A 20,075-nucleotide genomic window follows, 5' to 3' on the forward strand; every position below is an offset into this window, starting at 1 on the left:
CTGAGGCCTCTGCCTTTGCTGTGCAGTTGGCCACCTCCTCCCTGTGTCGTCATATGGTCTTTCCTTGTGTCCACCCTGGTGTCTCCCTGTGTGTCTACATTTTCTCCTCTTATCAGGACTCCAGACTGGGTGAGGGCTCAGCCTAATAACCTCATTTTAACTTTATTGCCTCTTTAAAGGCCCTATTTCCAAACACCGTCACATTCAAGGTATCGGGGCTGGGGCTTCAACATACAAATTTTGTGAGGACACAATTTAGCTCATAACAAGGGGGGAGAAAAACACCATCTCTCGATCTCGAGGAGCTGCAGTAAGATTGAAAAGAAGCATGGACAGTGGGGAAATAACCGAGATCATGATTGTGAAAAAGTCACCCACGCCGACTGATCCCCCACACCTGGCCTGGTTTGGGCAAAGGCAACACACATGGGCACCTCCTCTCACCAGCTGTACCTTCTCCCTCCTTCCCCTGCAAGGCTTTTTCTGGAGTTTACTGGTGATCGCAAGTCTCCGGCCTGGAAGGGCTACCTCCTCGCGGTGCTGATGTTCCTCTCGGCCTGCCTGCACACGCTGTTTAAGCAGCTGAACACGTGCCGGCTCAAGGTGCTGCAGATGAGGCTGCAGTCTGCCATCGCTGGCCTGGTGTACAGAAAGGTGAGCCCCGGGGACAAGTGCAGGTCTTCCCAGCCAGGAAAAGGCACAAAACTGAACTGGTTGGTAGTAATGCTATCAGCGGCTGAGAACTTAAGGTCCTTACTTATTAGAGTCACTCACGATATATTCTCACTTCCTTTGTTATTTCTCTTTACTTGTATGTATTTTTTCAATTAAGAGTCTCCACCCGCCGTGACCTCCTAGAGTTCTGGGATTACTGGCGTGAGCCACCTCGCCCGGCCTCCCTTCCTTCTTAAGTCTGAGTCATCTTCTGCTGTGCAGATGGATCACACTGTGTTTACCTTTTCATCTTATGGTGGACACCTCAGGTGGTTTTGCCTTTTGGCTGTTGTGAATCATGCTGCTGTGAGCACAGGTGTGCAAACACCTCCCTGAGTTCCTGCTTTATATTCTTTTGGGATGGATGGAAGTGGCTTTGTTAGAGCAAATGGTAATGCTGTGTGTAAGTGTTTTGAGGGACCACCGTTTGTAAAGTGTTTGTTGTTGTTGAGATGGAGTCTCACTGTGTCACCCAGGTGGGAGTGGAGTGGTGTGATCTGGCTTCACTGCAACCTCCCTCCCAGGTTCAAGCCATTCTCATGCCTCGGCCTCCTGAGCACCTGAGATTACAGGCACCTGCCACCACATCTGGCTCATATTTGTATTTTTAGTAGAGACAGGGTTTCACAATGTTGGCCAGGCTGGTCTCAAACTCCTGGCCTCAGGTGATCCGTCTACCTCGGCGTCCCAGAATGTTGGGATTACAGGTGTGAGCCACCTCACCTGGCTCTTGTAAAGTGTTTAAATCATCCTGTTTTACTGTTCTTCAGCTGGGGTTATGATCTCAGCCCTGCTTCTCTCTGCTCCTGCTAAGGGACTCTCTGTAGGCAGCCCAGTCCCTGCCTCTGTCCAGGAGACAGCATACCTGAAAGTGAAGTTGGGTCCGTCCTGCCTCAGTGCCGCTTCTGTTTTAAGTAAATATCCTGTGGGGTCAGGAGAGAAAATCCCAAGTGCACCTGTGGAACACCATGGGCATCCCCAAACTCAGGACTGTGGGAGAGATGAGGTGTTGGAGGAGAGGTAAATCTGGAAGCTGCTTCGCCCCACTCTGTCCCCTGTCCCGACTTTTTTTTTTTTTTGAGATGAAGTCTTGCTCTGTCATTCAGGCCTGGAATGCAGTGATGCAATCTTGGCTCACTGCAACCTCTGCCTCCCGGGTTCAAGAGATTCTCCTGCCTCATCCACCTCAGTAGCTGGGACCACAGGTGAGTGCTACCACACCTGGCTAATTTTTGCATTTTTAGTAGAGCTGGGGTTTCGCTATGTTGGCCAGGCTGGTCTTCAACTCCTGACTCTAGGCGATCCACCCACCTTGGCCTCTCAAAGTGCTGGTATTCCAGGTGTGAGCCACTGCGCTCAGCCAAGCCCTGTTCCATTCTAATCCCACCACCTGTGAAGGCTTCTGGGTGCTCACAGAAACAACGGCCCCACTATGACGGCTCCCACTCCCTTGGTCTCAGAGTTCTGGGGACGCACAGTGAGGAGTAATTGTTTTCCTCACTCATCTGGATGTGATGAGCCTGGTCAAAGAAGTTTGCTGTTGCTGACTTGCAGCTGGTCAGGTCCCTGCCCTGTGGAAATTGCCCCTACTAAATCCTTATGCCTCAGTTTACCGAGCTAACTCAGACCTCCAGCCCTGCCCCAGGCTGGGTTAGGCTCCCCCCATCTCACCATGTGGGAATCTCCATGTGATACTTTATTTACTTATTTGTTGAGACGGGATCTTCCTCTGTCACCCAGACTGGAGTGCAGTGGTAGTCTCAGCTCACTGCAACCTCTGCCTTCATGTCCAAGTGATCCTCCTACCTCAGCCTACTGAGTAGCTGGAATTATAGGCACATGCCACCACGGTCTGATAATTTTTATATTTTTAGTAGAGACGAGGTTTCTCCATGTTGGTCAGGTGGGTCTCAAACTCTTGATCTTGTGATCTGCCCACCTCAGCCTCCCAAAGATCTGGGATTACAAACCCACCGCGCCTGACCTGTGTGGCACTTCAATGAAGTCAGGTGTATAGTTGATGGCTGCGTGATCATCTTCCCACTACGGGGCAGGGCTAAAAGCTGTGTTGTCTGGAAATTTCTAAGCTCTTTATGCTGGTAAGGGAAGGAGGAAGAGGGGGCCCTCAGGGGACATGCAGCGAGGTTTGGTGGGGACATAGCTCATCAGGTTGTACTTGGTGTTCCCATGTAACTTGTAACCGCTCTCATAGAAGGTGGCCTAGAACCCTAGGGAGTAGGGGTTGCTCTCTTTCACCTAGGGGTGGGGAGAAGAGAAGCTGAAGCTATACAGAGCCAGCAGGCAGGACAGGGCAACCACGGCCAGGTGCGGTGGCTAATGCCTGTAATTACAGCAGTTTGGGAGGCTGAGGCAGGTGGACCATTTGAGGTCAGGAGTTTGAGACCAGCTGGCCAACATGGTGCAACCCCGTCTCTACTAAAAATACAAAATTAGCCAGGCATGCTACTCAGGAGGGTGATGCAGGAGAATCGCTTGAATATGGGACGCTGAGGTTGCGGTGAGCCGAGATCATGCCATTGCACTCCAGCCTGGGCAACAAGAGCAAAATTCCCTCTCAAAGAAAGAAAAAAGAAAACACACTTGCTCTGTCAATGTGGCTGCAGGTGCAACCCCTGATGTGTCCTCCCTGCCCTGCTCCTGCTTCAACATCACCCACAACCCCCAGCTGTGGATTTGAAGTCCTATAGTGCAGACAGCGTGAATTTGCAGAGCTGTGAGCCTGGGGTCTGTCCTGCAGCAGGAGACACAGAGGAGGGAGCCCTGGGTTTGAGCCAGAGGCAGCCTGTGGTGTCCCCCTGCAGGCTCTGGTCCCCTCGTGTTTTGTAACACTCCCCCATATCCTCACACAAGCCACCCCCATTTTCAGCATGATTACAGATGCTCCTTGACTCACGACGGGGTCATGTCCCCATAAATCTATCATAAATTGGTAAGAGCAGCCAAGTGCAGTAGCTCACATCTGTAATCCCAGCACTTTGGGAGGTCAATGTGGGAAGATTGCTTGATCCCAGGAGTTCAAGACCAGCCTGGGCAACACAGAGATCCTGTCTCTATGGAAAAAAAAAAAGTGAAAATATACTAAGTTGAAAATGCATTTATTTTTTGAGACAGACTCTTACACTGTCATCCAGGCTGGGGTGCAGTGGTGCAATCTTGGCTCATTGCAACCTCTGCCTCCCGGGTTCAAGTGATTCTCCTGCCTCAGCCTACCGGGTATCTGGGACTACAAGCACCCTACCACACCCAGATAATTTTTGTATTTTTAGTAGAGACAGGGTTTCACCATGATGCCCAGGCTGGTCTTTAACTCCTGAGCTTAGGCAGTCTGCCCACCTCAGCCTCCCAAAGTGCAGGGATTACATGTGTGAGCCACCATACCTGGCCCGCAAATGCATGTAATACACCTACCCTACCAAGTGTTGGAGGTTAGCCCAGCCGACTTTGGGTAGAGAACTAACCGAGCAGTAGTAAAAGCAGCACAAAACCCACTCACCCTTCCCCACCTTGGATCATGACTTTGACGTTTCAGGGGTCCAGCCTTCGTGAATGTTTGTAGAAATAGATAACAAACTTGGATAAATGTACCCACGCTTATGTGTACAATTCAATGGCATTTGGCAGATTCACAATATTGTGGAAACATCGCCACCATCTGTTTCTAAACTTTCTCATCATGCCAACAGAAATGCTGTCCTCATGAAGCAATAGTTTACCTACTTTTAAATTTTTATTTACCTATTTATATATTTTGAGACCGCATCTTGCTCTGTCTCCCAGGCTAGAGTACAATGGTGCAACCTCGGCTCACTGCTGCTTCCGCCTCCCAGGTTCTAAGCAATTCTCCTGCCTCAGCCTCCAGAGTTGGATTACAGGTGCACGCTACCACAACCAGCTGATTTATGTATTTTTAGTACAGACGGGGCTTCACTGTGTTTCTCATGCTGGTCTTAAACTCCTGACCTCATCATGGTGAGCCACCCACCTCAGCCTCCCAAAGTGCTGGGATTACAGGCGTAAGCCACCATGCCTGGCTTAAATTTTTTATTTTTTAAGAGATGAGGTCCTGCTCTGTTACCCAGGCTGGAGTGCAGTGGCATGATTATAGCTCACTGCAGCCTCAATTTCCTGGGCTCAAGTGATCCCTCCTGCCCCGGCCTCCCAAGTGGATGGGACTACAGGTGCACACAACTGCACGTGGCTATTTTTTATCTTTTTTATAGACAGAGGGTGTCACTATGTTCCCAGGCTGGTCTCAAACTCGTGGGTTCCAGCAATCCTCCCACCTCAGCCTCCTGAAGTACTGGGATTAAGGGCATGAGCCACTGCACCAGGCCCTCATGCAGTTTATTGAATACTATACTAACAGTGAAAAACAGAAAGGCTGTATTGATACTGGAAGCACAGTTTCTACTGAACGTGATCATTTTTGTGCCATTGTAAAGTCAAAAAATTGTGTGACCGTCTGCACTTGCAACTACTGGTAGGCTTAGACACTTGGATTTTAGATCCAGAAACATCCAAACACTTCCTACTAGGTGGGAGAAGGCCGTAGGGGTCAGAGCTCTTAGCTGCTAGCAAGAGAAGCCCATTCAGGCTGAGTTTAAAAACTGAGGCCAGGCACTGTGGCTTCTGCCTGTAATCCCAGCACTTTGGGAGGTTGAGGTGGGTGGATCACCTGAGGTCAGGAGTTTGAGACTAGCCTGACCAACATGATGAAACCCTATATTACTAAAAATACAAAAATTAGCCAGGCATGGTGATACGTGTCTGTAGTCCCAGCTACTTGGGAGGCTGAGGCAGGAAAATTGCTCAAACATGGGAGAAAGAGGTTGCAATGAGCCAAGATCATGCCGTTGAACTCCAGCCTGGGTGACAGAGCAAAACTCCAGCTCAAGAAAAAAACAAAAGAAAAGAAATTCATGGGCAGCTGAGAAGGATTGAGGAGACACAGAGACTAAAGATGACAGGCAGCCAGCTGGACAGCCACAGCCTCATCAAGCCCAAACATGCAGAGGCTGGCCTAGGGGGTGACACAGAAATGGCCAGGCATGGGGGTTCATGTTTGTAATTCCAGCATTTTAGGAGGCCTAGGTGAGTGGATCACTTGAGACCAGAAGTTTAAGACCAGCTTGACCAATAGGGTGAAAGCCCATCTCCACTAAAATTACAAAATTGCCCAGGCATGATTGCAGGTGCCTGTCACTCCAGCTACTTGGGAGGCTGAGGCATCAGAACTGCTTGAGCCTTGGAGGCAGAGGTTGCAGTGAGCTGAGACCACACCATTGGACTACAGTCTGATCAACAGAGTGACTCTGTCTCAAAAAACAAACAAACAAACAAAAAACACATAGAGACAATTTCTATGCAGAATTGTGAGTGTCCCTCCTTTTGGGGGCAATGCCGGGGGATTTCCAGAAGCTGGGAGTGGGCACTGAGCATGTGGCTGAGAATCCTGGACAGCAGCAATGTCCAGATGGACTTAGCAGAGGAATCGGGATGTGCCTGGCTGGGGCGTCCACAAAGCCGTCAATTCCAGCTGGCTGTTCATGTTGATGCTGTACATCCTGTATATGAATTCTCCCATCAGAAACTTTATCTAGTTAGTAAGGCAAAGAAGAAAGAAAATCATGCTCCTGTTCCCCAAAGGGGAGGGCGAGGAGGTGGGAAGGTGGAAGGGAACTCCCTGGTGCTGCCGCCTGAATCTCCACTCGTGCTGCTGTCTTCCCCACTAGACTCTGTACTTCCAGAAGGGGCTGCAGATGGGCACAAGACCAGCCCCTCCCTTCTCTCCAGAAGTATTTCCCAACCCTGACATTCACAGTAATTGCTTCTTTCTGTTCCTCTCTTTTTCTGAGGCAGGTTCTTGCTCAGTCACCCAGGCTGGAGCGCAGTGGTGCGATCATGGCTCACTGCAGACTTGACCTCTTGGGCTCAGGTGATCATCTCCCCTCAGCCTCCTGAGTACCCAGGACTATAGGTGTGCACCACCATTCCCAGCTAATTAAAAAAACTTTTTTTTTTTTTTTCTCTTTTCTGTAGAGACAGGGTCTTACTATGTTGCCAGGCTGGCCCCAAACACCTGGGCACAGGTGATCCTCCCTTTTCGGCCTCCCAAAGTGTTTGGTGTTACAGGTGTGAGCCCCCACACCTGGCCTCTTTTTGTTTCTCTAGAGTCATGCTGCCCTAGTGTGCATCTCCAGCCCATAGCTGTTCCCCAGCATTGTTATGTCTTTTGAGCCTCTTTCAATCTCCAAGTGTGTTGGCTGGGTGAGGGCTCACACCTGTAATCCTGATGTGATAGGATCATTTTAGTTCAGAGGTTTGAGGCCAGCCTGGACAACACAGGGAGGCTCCTGTCTCTACAAAACCTAATTGTCTTTTTTTTTTTTTTTTTTTTTACTCCACTCAGGCTGCAGTGCAGTGGTGTGATCTCAGCTCACTGCAATTTTCACCTCCTAGGTTCAAGACATCCTTCTGCCTCATCCTCCCAAGTAGCTAAGATTACAGACACATGGGACCATGCCCAGCTAATTTTTGTACTTTTAATAGAGCTGGGGTTTCACCATGTTGGCCTGGCTGTCCTCAAACTCCTGGCCTCAGGTGATCTGAACATCTCAGTCTCTAAAATTGCAAAGATTGGGATCACAGGTATGAACAACCATGCCTGGCCAAAAACTAAAATTAAAAAAAAGACAGTCTACAAGTTTCTCCTCTATCCCTTTTCCTTTTCTTTTTGGAGACAGAATCTTGCTCTGTCATTCAGGCCAGAGTGCAATGGCACAATCTCAGCCCACTGCAACCTCCGACTCCTATGTTCAAGTGATTCTCTTGCTTCAGCCTCCTAAATAGCTGGAATTACAGGCATGTGATACCACACCTGGCTAATTTTTGTATTTTTGGTAGAGATGGGGTTTCTCCATGTTGGTCAGGCTGGTCTCAAACTCCAGACCTTGTGATCTGCCCACCTTGGCCTCCCAGTGTGCTGGGATTACAGGCCTGAGCCACCTTGCCTGGCCTATCCCTTTTCCTTTCCATGGATTTTGGAAGACTCCACACTGTTGGGCCTGTAGCATCTCTCAAAGTCTGGATTTCCCTGGTGAGGGTGAACCCATTCTCTGCCTTCTGATTTTGTGGCATATTTGCAGCTGGATTCATGCTCACCCCATTAGATTAGCATTTAATCATGTTGGCAACATTCAGTGGGTGATGTGATTGATCTGTTATTGGTGATGAATACTATCCTATTGTCTCTCTAATTTTGTTAATTTTCTAAATTAGTTTTTTAGAAATAGGGGTCTCATTTTGTCACCCAGGCTGGAGTGCAGTGACTCCGCCATAGCTCCCTGAAGCCTCGAATTCCTGGGCTCAAGTGATCCACACACCTCAGCCTCCTGAGTAGCTGAGACCACACAGCACCACACCCAGCTTTTTTTTTTTTTTTTTTGAGATGAAGTCTTGCTCTGTTGCTCAGGCTGGAGTACTGTGTCATGATCTCAGCTCACTGCAAAGTCCGCATCCCAAGTTAATGCAATTATCCTGCCTAAGCATTCTGAGTAGGTGGAATTATAGGCAGCCACCACCACACCCAGCTAATTTTCATATTTTTAGTAGAGATGGGCTTTCACCATGTCGGTCAGGCTGGTCTGGAACTCCTGATGTCAAGTGATCTGCCTGTCACAGCCTCCCCTGGTGTTGGGATTACAGATGTGTGCCACCACACCGCACCTGGCCAATGCCCAGCATTTCCTTTTTTTAGACTGAGTGTTGTTTTGTCACCCAGGCTGGAGTGCAGTTGTGCAATCTCAGCTCGCTGCAATCTCCACCTCCTGGGTTCAAGCGATTCTGTGGTCTCAGCCTCCTGAGTAGCTGGAATTAGAGGCACCCGCCACCACGCCCAGTGAATTTTTGTATTTTTAGTAGAGACGGGGTTTCGCCATATTGGTCAGGCTGGTCTTGAACTGACCTAGTGATCCACCCAACTCAACCTCCCAAAGTGCTGGGATTCTAGGCGTGAGCCACCATGCCTTGTACCTAATTCCTGTTCACTGGTCATGGATGGGAGCTATGGAACCTTCCCCCAGAATACTTGCTGGCCCCATCAGAACATCAGGGTTCAGTCTCCTAAGAGATGTTTCTCTGTTTGTGCTAAACACCCAAATAATCCATCACAGTCCACTGTTAGACAATTTCTAGGAATTACAGTGGCTGTAGTCTAGCTGGAAAAACACTGAAGTAGGAGTCATCAGTCCCCGGGACTCTTTTGACTCAGCCACTAACAACTTAATGTGGCCTTGAAAAAAAAAACCTGGAGCAACAACACCTGTAATCCCAGCACTTTAAGAGTTCGATGTGGGAGGATTGCTTGAGCCCAGGAGTTTGAGAGCAGCCTGGGCAACATAGCAAGACGCCATCTCTACAAAAAATTTTTAAAATTTTTCCAGGTGTGGCAGTGTTCCCCTGTAGTCCCAGCTACTCGGGAGGCTAAAGTGGGAGGATCACTTGAGTTCCAGAGGTGAAGACTGCAGTGAGCCAAGATCATGCCACTGCACTCAAACTTGGGCTTCAAAGTGAGACACTGTCTCAGAATAAAAAACTGGAGTGTTTGTTTTCGCATTTGTTAAAGGTAAATGATATTATCTCCTTCATGGAGTTACTGTGAGGATGGAAATACAATTATTTCCTTTCCCTCTCCTTTTAGAAATACAATGAGGTAGGCATAGTGTCCAGGTGAGGTGGCTTATGCCTATAATCCCAGCACTTTGGGAGGTTGAGGCAGGTGGATCACCTGAGGTCAGGAATTCAAGACCATCCTGCCCAACATGTTGAAACCCTGACTCCACTAAAACTACAAAAATTAGCCCAGCGTGGTGGCACGTGCCTACAATCTCAGCTACTCAGGAAGCTGAGGCAGGAGAATTGCTTGAACCTGGGAGGTGGAGGTTGTAGTGAACCAAGATCATCCCACTGCACTCCAGCCTGGGAGACAGAACAAGACTCCATCTCAAAAAACAAAACAAAACAAAACAAAACCTGGTGTGGTGGCTCACGCCTATAATCTCAGCACTTTGGGAGGCCGAATTGAATGGATCACCTGAGGGCAGAAGTTCAAGACTAGCCTGACCAACATGCAGAAACCCCATCTCTACTAAAAATACAAAATTAGCCAAGCATGGTGGCATGTGCCTGTAATCCCAGCTACTTGGGAGGCTGAGGCAGGAGAATTACTTCAACCTGGGAAGCAGAGGTTGCAGTGAGCCAAGATTGCACTCCAGCATGGACAACGAGGAAACTCTGTCACAAAAATAATAATAATTGGCATAGTGCACAAGACAATGTCAGGTGACACCTGCGCCACAACTTAACACCACTTTGAGTCCAGACAGACGACGGAGGTCTCCGTGCCTCAGTTTTTCCACTAGTCAGATAGGAATCATATGAGGATGTTCTCCTAAGATGATGTTCACGGCTCAATAATGTTACCCACGAACGTGCCTAGACCAGCACCTCCTGCATTTTATACTCTTCCCTTCTGGCGGCTGTTGTTTCTATTATTATTTTACTAACTGGAGTGATTTCTAGCCTGCAAAAAAAGGATTCAAAGTTTGTGAACAAGACCATTATTTTTTACCAACTGATTAATAACCCCAATTTTTCTTCTTCTTTTCTTTCTTTCTTTTTTTTTGTTTGGGAGAAAGAGGTGGAAAGGGAACTTTTCATATACATTTATATATATATATATATATATACACACACACACACACACACACACAAATGTATATATATATTTATATTTAAATGTATATATATTTATATATAATGTGTATTTATATATAGTGTATATATATTTATATATTTTTATATATATAATATATATATATTTATATATAATGTATATATATATTTATATATAAATGTATATATATAAAAATATAAATAATTTCATTTTAGGTTTTGGGGTACATGTGAAGAACATGCAATATTGTTGCATAGGTACATACGTGGCAATGTGGTTTGCTGACTTCCTCCTCATCACCTATATCTGGCATTTCTCCCCATGTTATTTCTATACAACTCCCCACCCCATGCTGTCCCTCTCCTATTTCCCCCCACAGACCCCAGAGTGTGATGCTCCACTCCCTGTGTCCATGTGTTCTCATTGTTCAACACTGGCCTATGAGTGAGAACATTTGGTGTTTAATTTCCTGTTCTTGGGTCAGTTTACTAAGAATGATGGTTTCCAGGTACATCCATGTCCCTACAAAAAACAGAAACTAATAATTTTTCATGGTATATTCCATGGTGTATATGTGCCACATATTCCTTGTCCAGTCTACCATCAATAGGCATTTGGGTTGGTTCCAGGTCTTTGCTATTGTAAACAGTGCCAAAATTAACATTCGTGTGCATGTGTTCTTATAGTAGAATGATTTCTAGTCCTTTGGATATATACCCAGTAATGGGATTGCTGGGTCAAATGGAATTTCTATTTCTAGATCCTTGAGGAATCGCCACACTCTTCCAAAATGGTTGAACTAATTTACACTCCCACCAGCAGTGTAAAAGTGTTCCTATTTCTCCACATCCTCTCCAGCATCTGTTGTCTCCAGCTTTTTTAATGAGTGCCATTCTAACTGGCGTGAGATGGTATCTCAATGTAGTTTTGATTTGCATTTCTCTAATGACCAGTGATGATGAAAATTTTTTATGTTTGTTGGCTCATATATGTCTTCTTTTGTAAAGTGTCTGTTCATATCCTTTGCTCACTTTTGAATGGGCTTGTTTGTTTTTCCTTGTAAATCTGTTTTAGTTCTTTGTAGATTCTGGATATTAGTCCTTTGTCAGATTGGTAGATTGCAAGAAATTTTTTCCCATTCTGTTGGTTGCCAGTTAACTCTAATGATTGTTTCTTTTTCTGTGCAGAAGCTGTGGAGTTTGATTAGGTCCCATTTGTCTATTTTGGCTCTTGTTGCCAATGTTTTTGGTGTTTTAGTCATGAAGTCCTTGCCTATGCCTATGTCCCAAATGGTTTTGCCTAGGTTTTCTTCTAGGATTTTTATGGTGTTGTGTCTTATGTTTAAGTCCTTAATTCATCTGGAGTTAATTTCAGTGTAAGGTATCAAGAAGGGGTCTAGTTTCTGCTTTCTGCACATGGCTAGCCAGTTTTCTCAACACCATTCATTAAACAGAGAATCCTTTTCCCATTGCTTGTTTTTGTGAGGTTTGTCAAAGATCAGATGGTTGTAGATGTGTGGCATTGCCTCTGAGGCTTCTGTTCTGTTCCATTGGTCTATATATCTGTTTTGGTACCAGTACCATGCACTTTTGATTACTGTAGCCTTGTAGTATAGTTTAAAGTCAGGTAGTATAATGCCTCCAGCTTTGTTCTTTTTGCCTAGATTTGACTTGGCTATGTGGGCTCTCTTTTGGTTCCATATAGTTTGGGGTGGTTTTTTTTAGTTCTGTGAAGAAGGCCATTGGTAGCTTCTTGGGGATATCACTGAATCTATAGATTACTTTGGGCAGTGTGGCTACTTTCATGACATTGATTCTTCGTAACCATGAGCATGGAATGTTTCTCCATCTCTTTGTGTCCCCTCTTATTTTATTGAGCAGTGGTTTGTAGTTTTTCTTGAAGAAGTCCTTAACATTTCTTGTTACTTGTATTCCTGGGCACTTTATTCTCTTGGTAGCAATTGTGAATGGCAGTTCGTTCTTGATTTGGCTCTCTTTAAGTCTGTTATTGGTGTATAGGAATGCTTGTAATTTTTGCACATTGATTTTGTATCCTGAGACTTTGGTGAAGTTGCTCATCAGTTTCAGGAGATTTTGGGCTGAGATGATGGGGTTTCTTAGATATACAATCATTTTGTCTGAAAATAGAGACAATTTGATTTCCTCCTTTCCTATTTGAATACCCTTTATTTCTTTTTCTTGCCAGATTGCTCTGGCTAGAACTTCTAGTACTATATTGAATAGGAGTGGTGAGAGAGGGCATCCTTGTCTAGTGCCAGATTTTGAAGGGAATACCTCCAGTTTTTCCCCATTTATTGTGATACTGGCTGTGAATTTGTCGTAAATAGTTTTTATTATTTTGAAATACGTTCCATCAATACTAGTTTATTGAGAGTTTTGTCTTTTCTGCATCTATGGAGATAATCCTGTGGTTTTTGTGTTTGGTTCTGTTTATGTAGTGAATTATGTTTACAGACTTGTGTATGTTTAACCAGTCTTGCATCCCAGAATAAACTTTTTTTTTGAGACAGAGTCTCACTCTCCCTCCCAGGCTCAAGAGATTCTCCTGCTCAGTCTCATGAGTAACTGGGATTACAGGCACCTACCACCAGGCCTGGCTAATTTTTGTATTTTCTTTCATAGAGACATGGTTTCACCATGTTGGCCAGGCTGGCCTCAAACCCCTGACCTTAGGTGATCCACCCACCTCGGCCTCCAAAAGTGCTCAATTACAGGTGTGTGCCACTGCCCACACCCCATAACCCCAGTTTCTTACCAACTTTGATTACAGAACTTGACATGACTCCCAGATTCCCATAATGCAGATTGTCCTCCCCAATTATAACTGCCAGTTTGTTTTCATCCAAGAAAAACAAAACAAGACAAAAATGGAACTGCTGGTCATTTCTGTGGACAAAAAGGTAAGTATGGCCTGGTGTGGTGGCTGATGCCTGCAGTTTAAACACTTTGAGAGGCTGAGGCGGGCAGATCACTTGAAGCCAGGAGTTCGAGACCAGCCTGACCAACATGGTGAATCCCTCTCTCTACTAAAAATACAAAAATGAGTGAGGCGGGGTGGCATGTGCCTGTAGTCCCATCTACTCAAGAGGCAGAGGGAGGAGAATCGCCCAACCCAGGAGGCAGAGGTTGCAGTGAGCAGAGATCATGCCACTGCACTTCAGCCTGGGCAACAAGATCAGAACTCCTCCTCAAAAAAACAAAAAAAAGTAATGTGACTGCTATTTTCTGGTTATAATCACAGAGTTCATGTGGAAAACTAAGCAATATGAAAAAATACAGAGTTAAATTTTTAAAAAATTACCCACATTGGATCAGCAAACCTTTTTCTTTTTTCCCTCTTGAGACAGACTAGGTCTTGCTGTTGCCCAGCTGGTGTGCAGTGGCACAATCACAGATGACTGCAGCCTGGACCTCCTGGGCTCACTCTGTGCTCCTGCCTCCCAAGGAGCTGGGACTACAGGTACACACCCCTACATTCAGCTATTTTGTTTGTTTTTTAGAGGTGAAGTTGCACTGTGTTGCCCAGGCTGGTCTTGAACTCCTGGCCTCAAGTGATCCTCCCACCTCAGCCTTCTAAAGTGCTGGGATTACAGGCATGACCTTATCTGGAGACTGGGTCATTACAGAGGTCATCAAGTTAAAATGGGTCATGAAGGTGGGGCCCTGATCCCACATAACTGGTGACCTTACTAAAAGGGAAATTTGTTGCCAGTAAAAGAAAAAGAAAGAATAAAATATCTTTTTCTTGAGACAGTATTGTTCTCTCACCCAGGCTGGAGCGTAGTGGTGCGATCATAGCTCAATGCAGCCTCAAACTCCTGGGTTCAAGTGATCCTCCCACCTCAGCTTCCTAAGTAGCTGGACTATGGGTGTGCTCCACCATGCCCAGCTAATTTTCTGTATTTTAGGTAGAGATGGTATCTCACTATGTTTCCCAGGCTGGTCTTGAAGTTCTGGGCTCAAGCAATCCTGCCTTGGCCTCCCAAAGTGCTGGGAATATAGGTGTGAGCCACTGTGCCTGCCCAAAGGTAAATTTGCACACAGAGACAGACATGCATAGAAGGACAGTGGTCACTATAAGTCAAGGGATGCCTGAGCCAGGAGAGAGGCTGGGACAGGTTTTTCCCCAGAGCCTCCAGAGGGAGCCTGGCTGCAGACCCCTGACTTTACACTTCCTGCCTCCCAACTGGGAGACAACAACTTTTTATTTTATTTATTGATTTATTGAGACAGGGTCTCGCTCTGTCGCCCAGGCTGGAGTGCAGTGGCACGATCTCGGCTCACTGCAGCCTCATTCTCGCTGGCTCAAGCAATCCTCCCACCTCAGCCTCCTGAGTAGCTTGAGATCACAGGCACATGCAACCATGCCTGGCTAATTTTTTTTTTTTTCTGAGATGGATTCTTACTCTGTCCCCCAGTCTGGAGTAAAGTGGTGTGATCTCAGCTCACTGCAACCTCCACCTTCTGGGTTCAAGCAGTTCTCCTGCCTCAGCCTCCTGAGTAGCTAGGATTACAGATATGTGCCACCACACCCAGCTAATATTTATATTTTTAATAGAGATGGGATTTCACCATGTTGGCCGCGCTGGTCTCGAACTACTGACCTCATGATTTGCCTACCTCAGCCTCCCAAAGTACTAGTGTTACAGGTGTGAGCCACCACTCCCGGCCTTGTATTCTTTCAGTAGAGATAAGGTTTCATCCTATTGGCCTGGCTGGTCTTGAACTGCTGACCTCAAGACATCCTCTCATGCTCCCAAAGTACAGGGATTAGACATGACCTCAGCATCTGGCCTGAGACAACACATCTGTCTAGTTCTCAGCCACTTAGTTTGTGGCACTTTCTTACAGCAGCCCCAGCAAAGTTATCCCCAAGGAATAATCCATTTCATTGTTAGAGGACACAGAAGCTCAAGCTCTCGGTCATTCATGAATGTGTAGTTAGGTTTTGACCAGAAACAGAGGCTCATGCCTCTAATCCCAGCACTTTGGGAGGCTGAGATGGGAAGATCACTTGAAGCCCAGAGTTTGAGGCCAGCCTGGCCAACATAGTGAGACCCCATCTACACACACACACACACACACACACACACACACACACACACACAAACAATATTAGTTGGGCATGATAGCATGCACCTCTCATCCCAGCTACTCAGGAGGCTGAGGTGGGAGGACTGCTTAAGCCTGGGAGTAAGAGGCTGCAGTGAGATATGATTGTTTTACTGCACTGTAGCCTGGACAACACAGGAAGTGCCTCTCTATCTCTAAGAAAGACCAAAAAGGACAGGGGTTTGATTTTGTGTTTTTGTTGTTACTGTTGTTTTTTGAGATGGAGTCTCACGCTCTGCCCAGGCTAGAGTGCAGTGGTTCAATCTCGGCTCACTGCAACCTCCACCTCCTGTGTTGAAGGGATTCTCCCACCTCAGCCTCTCGAGTAGCTGGGATTACAGGTGTGCACCACCACACCCGGCTCATTTTTATATTTTTAGTAGAGATGGGGTTTCACCATGTTGGCCAGACTGGTCTCAAACTCCTGACCTCAGGAGATCCACCCACCATGGCCTCCCAAAGTGCTAGGATTGCAGATGTTTGTCATTGCACCCAGTCAATCTCATGTTTTGGCTGGGTTGGGTCTGGCAGGTGTATGGTTAATAAACCAGGTCTAAATATTTCTAGGCTATCGGTGGCTCGGGCATGCACTGGCAGCAATGTTGTGGGTGGTGATATTGGCTTCAAACAGGGATGAAAACAAGATCTGTTCTCCTTTTTTCACCCAGACTGTGTCAACCAGCTGACCTAGGAGATAAAAGGATAGTTACATGAGGCCATATGTACATCCTGGGAAAGGGGATGCGAACTGCTGGGACCCCAGCCCCTCTGCCACCACTCAGCCCACCCAGCCAGTGGCTCTTCCTTGTTTGTTACAGCTTTTGAGAGGTTCACTTTTCAAAGGAGGATGAATGAAGGAAAGTACAGGGCTAGGGCACAATTCTGTAAAACAAGACAAGGAATGTGATGTGGTTCAAGAAAACCCATGGCCAGGTACGGTGGCTCACGCCTGTAATCCCAGCACTTTAGGAGGCCAAGATGGGAAAATCACCAGGAGTCAGGAGTTCGAGGCCATCATGACCAACATAGTGAAACCCCATCTCTACTAAAAATACAAAAACCAGCCAGGTGTGGTGGCATATGCCTGTAGTTTCAGCTACTCGAGAGGCTAAGGTCAGAGAATCCCAGGAGGTGGAGGTTTCAGTGAGTGGAGACCACACCATTCATGTACTCCAGCCTGGGTGACAGTGAGACTCCATATAAAAAATAAAAATAAGAATAAAATGAGAAAACCAGGCATGGTGTGCATGCCTGTAATCCCAGCACTTTGGGAGGCTGAGACAGGCAGATCACTTGAGGTCAGAAGTTCAAGATCAACCTGGCTAACACGGCAAAACCTTGTTTCTGCTAAAAATACAAAGATGAATCAGGCATGGTTGCACGCGCCTGGAATCCCAGCTACTAAGGAGGCTGAGGCAGGAGAATCGCTTGAACCTGGGAGGTGTAAATTGCAGTTAGACGAGGTTACACCACTGCACCCCAGCCTGAGGGACAGAGCAAGACCCCCCCCCCAAAAAAATTTTTTGTTCAGAGAAGACCAAGATATCTGCAGATGATGCACCGTGTCACTTTCCCTGTGCACTTTTCCTGCCTCTTGCAGACAGCTCCTAACATCACCATGAGATCCTGGTAAAGGAGGGGTGGATACTGAGGTGGCTACAGTTTAATGAACCATTTTTTCCCCAGAGAGATGCTCATCTTCTGTCAGATTCCTTTGAGTGTTTTTCCAAGCCCTGCTGTGGGTGGTTTACCCTCAGGGCACTTCTCCATGAAGCCACCAGGTGACGCCATTGCTGCATAAATGAAACAAACCGACCCAACATTGGAAGTGTTCGACTCTCTTTGAGCTGGGTGGGGTGGGTCAAACCTGTAATCCCAGCACTTAGGGAGGCTGAGGTGAGTAGATCACTTGAGGCCAGGAGTTCGAGACCAGCCTGGCAACATGATGAAACACTGTACTAAAACTACAAAAATTTGCCAGGCATAGTGATGCACACCTGTCATCCTAGCTACTCGGGAGGCTGAGACAGCAGAATTGGTTGGGAAGCAGAGGTTGCAGGGAGCCAAGATCGCGACTCTGCACTCCAGCCTGCGTAACAGAGTGAGACTCCATCTCAAAAAAAAAAAAAGTGTTCCTAAGGACTGAGAGGGGAAACTGAGGCATGCAGACTGGAGTTGGGGTGGGGCTTGATGAGAGAATCGTTTCAAGTAACCTGTGAAGGACTCTCAGAAAGAGCAACTTAAAAATCATTTATTCTACCTCCCACGTCCACATTTTCCAGACACAGAAACCAAAGCTGAGAGGGGGTAGATAAGTATCCCAAAAGCACTACGTTGGTAGGGAGCGGGGTTGCCAGAGAAAACACAGGACATCCAGTGAAGTGAGAGTTTCGGACTCTCAGTGTATGTCTCAAATAATGCGCGAGACTTAAACTAAAACCTTACTCACTCTTTGTCTTCAAAGGTAACTGGGCATCTGTATGATGATTTGCTGAGTCTGACAGCCCTCATGAGGGTAAAATGAAGATTAGAATAATACTTACATGTAATAAGCAAACATGCAAAATGAGGACCACTCTGTTCCCATTGTGCAGACTAGGGAATTGCACGTTAGGGAGGTGACTTGCCCCAAGGCCACACTCAGAAGTGTCAGAGTCAGGATTTGAACCCAGTCCTGATTCCAGAGGTTTCAACTTCACTGTTGTGTCCAGGAACACCCCGCAGTCCTACTCCTGTGTGTGCATGTTCTGTCTTGAATACAACCCTCTCCCCATCGTGTAAGTGGGCCACTCCCCTCCCTGACATTGAAGGGCCCCATCATCAGCAGGCGCCTCCTGACCCAGGAGAACCTCATGAGCCCAGATCCCTGGGATCTGGTGGCTGCCATTATCACATTCCCTGACTCCCCATCTTAGGACCCAAGTCTGACCCTCTTCAGGATCTGTAGCTGCATTACAGGAAAGGGGACCCGATCCAGACTCCAAGGGAGGGTTCTTGGATCTCGTGCAAGAAATAATTCAGCAGGAGTTCATAAAGTGAAAGCTTGTTTGTTTGTTTTGTTGTTTTCTTTTCTTTCTTTTTTTTTTTGAGATGGAGTCTCACTCTGTTGCCCAGGCTAGATAGAGGGTAGCGGTGTGATCTTGGCTCACTACAACCTACGCCTCCCGGGTTTAAGTGATTTTCCTTCTTCAGCCTCCTGAGTAGCTGGGATCACAGGTGCATGTCACCCCACCTGGCTAATTTTTATATTTCTAGCAGAGATGGCATTTCACCATGTTGGCCAGGCTAATCTCAAACTCTTGACCTCAGGTGATCCACCTGCCTCAGCCTCCCAAAGTGCTGGGATTACAGGTGTGAGCCACAGAGCAAGTTTATTCTTTCCTAAAAAAGAAAGTTTTTATAGGAAAGTAAAGATAGAATGGCTACTCCATAGAGCAGCCCAGAGGGCGCTGGTGCGCATCTTTAGGGTCATTTCTTCATGACATGCTGAACGAGGGGTAGATTATTCATGACTCCCCTTTTTTAGGTCATATAGGGAGACTTTCTGATGTTGCCATGGCATTTGTAAACTGTCATGGCGCTGGTGACAATGTAGCAGGGAGGATGAGCAGAGGTCACTCTGGTCGCCATCTTGGTTTTGGTGGGTTTTGGGCTGGCTTCTTTACTGCAGCCTGTTTTACTGGCAAGGTCTCTGTGACCTGTATCCTGTGCTGCCCTCCTGTCTCATCCTGTGACTCAGAATGTCTTCACCACCTGGAAGTGCAGCCCAGTAGGTGTCAGCCTTCTTTTTCCCAGCTCCTATTCAAGATGGAGCTGCTGTGGTTCACATGCCTCTGGCAGCTGGGCTCCCCGGGATCTCCTGACGTTCTGTCCCCTCTGTCCCAAGCTCCTGGGTCCCTCCACCATCGCTGTCTTCCTGAGCTGCCTGCCTCTGAGTTTCTTCATCACCAAGAAGAGGAATCACTGTCAGGTTCAGCTTTTTGGAAAAAGACGGACCAGGCAGGAAGTGGGGAGGAAGACACAGGCCCTGGTGTGGGCGATGGGGAGGGCAGAGCTGAGTGGGAGCCGGCGGGTCTAGCTTTGTTCTTGTCTCTGGGAGTTGCCCATTGTGCAGACCTGCCCCGCTCCTTCCCCATCACATTGGACAGCGGCTCTTCCCTCCAGTGTTCAGAACCTAGGCCCTGGGTCAGATCAATGCCTTTTTTCTCCTGCACCCCATCAGACAGCAGATTTGCTTGGTGTCATCTTGAAAATGCATCCAGCAGCAAGGCCCTGGCTCACTCCTTACTTCTGTCCCAGACTCTCTCCACTTCCAGCCACAGGAGACCTGTGTGAGCTGAATCCATTGCACCCTCCTCTGCTCAGACCCACAGCGACACATTTTCCTCAGTCTGAGCCAAAGGCTCCACAGTGGCCCATCTGGCCCACCCTGAGCTGCCTCATTGCCTCCAGCCTCACCTTGTACCCATCTCCCT

The 20,075-nt window shown here is 47.1% G+C and overlaps 1 protein-coding gene across 1 annotated transcript; it reads left to right on the plus strand.

Moving 5' to 3' along the window:
• The first annotated feature begins 284 nt into the window (after positions 1-284).
• On the plus strand, positions 285-19,816 carry LOC144579448 (ATP-binding cassette sub-family C member 6-like). The gene is made up of 2 exons (XM_078350175.1): positions 285-654; positions 19,487-19,816. The coding sequence occupies exons 1-2, from the start codon at positions 427-429 to the stop codon at positions 19,676-19,678; spliced, it is 420 nt and encodes a 139-aa protein (XP_078206301.1). The 5' UTR covers positions 285-426; the 3' UTR covers positions 19,679-19,816.
• The last annotated feature ends 259 nt before the right edge of the window (positions 19,817-20,075 follow it).

The sequence above is a fragment of the Callithrix jacchus genome, chromosome 15 (genome assembly GCF_049354715.1).
Source record: "Callithrix jacchus isolate 240 chromosome 15, calJac240_pri, whole genome shotgun sequence".
NCBI lineage: Eukaryota > Metazoa > Chordata > Mammalia > Primates > Cebidae > Callithrix > Callithrix jacchus.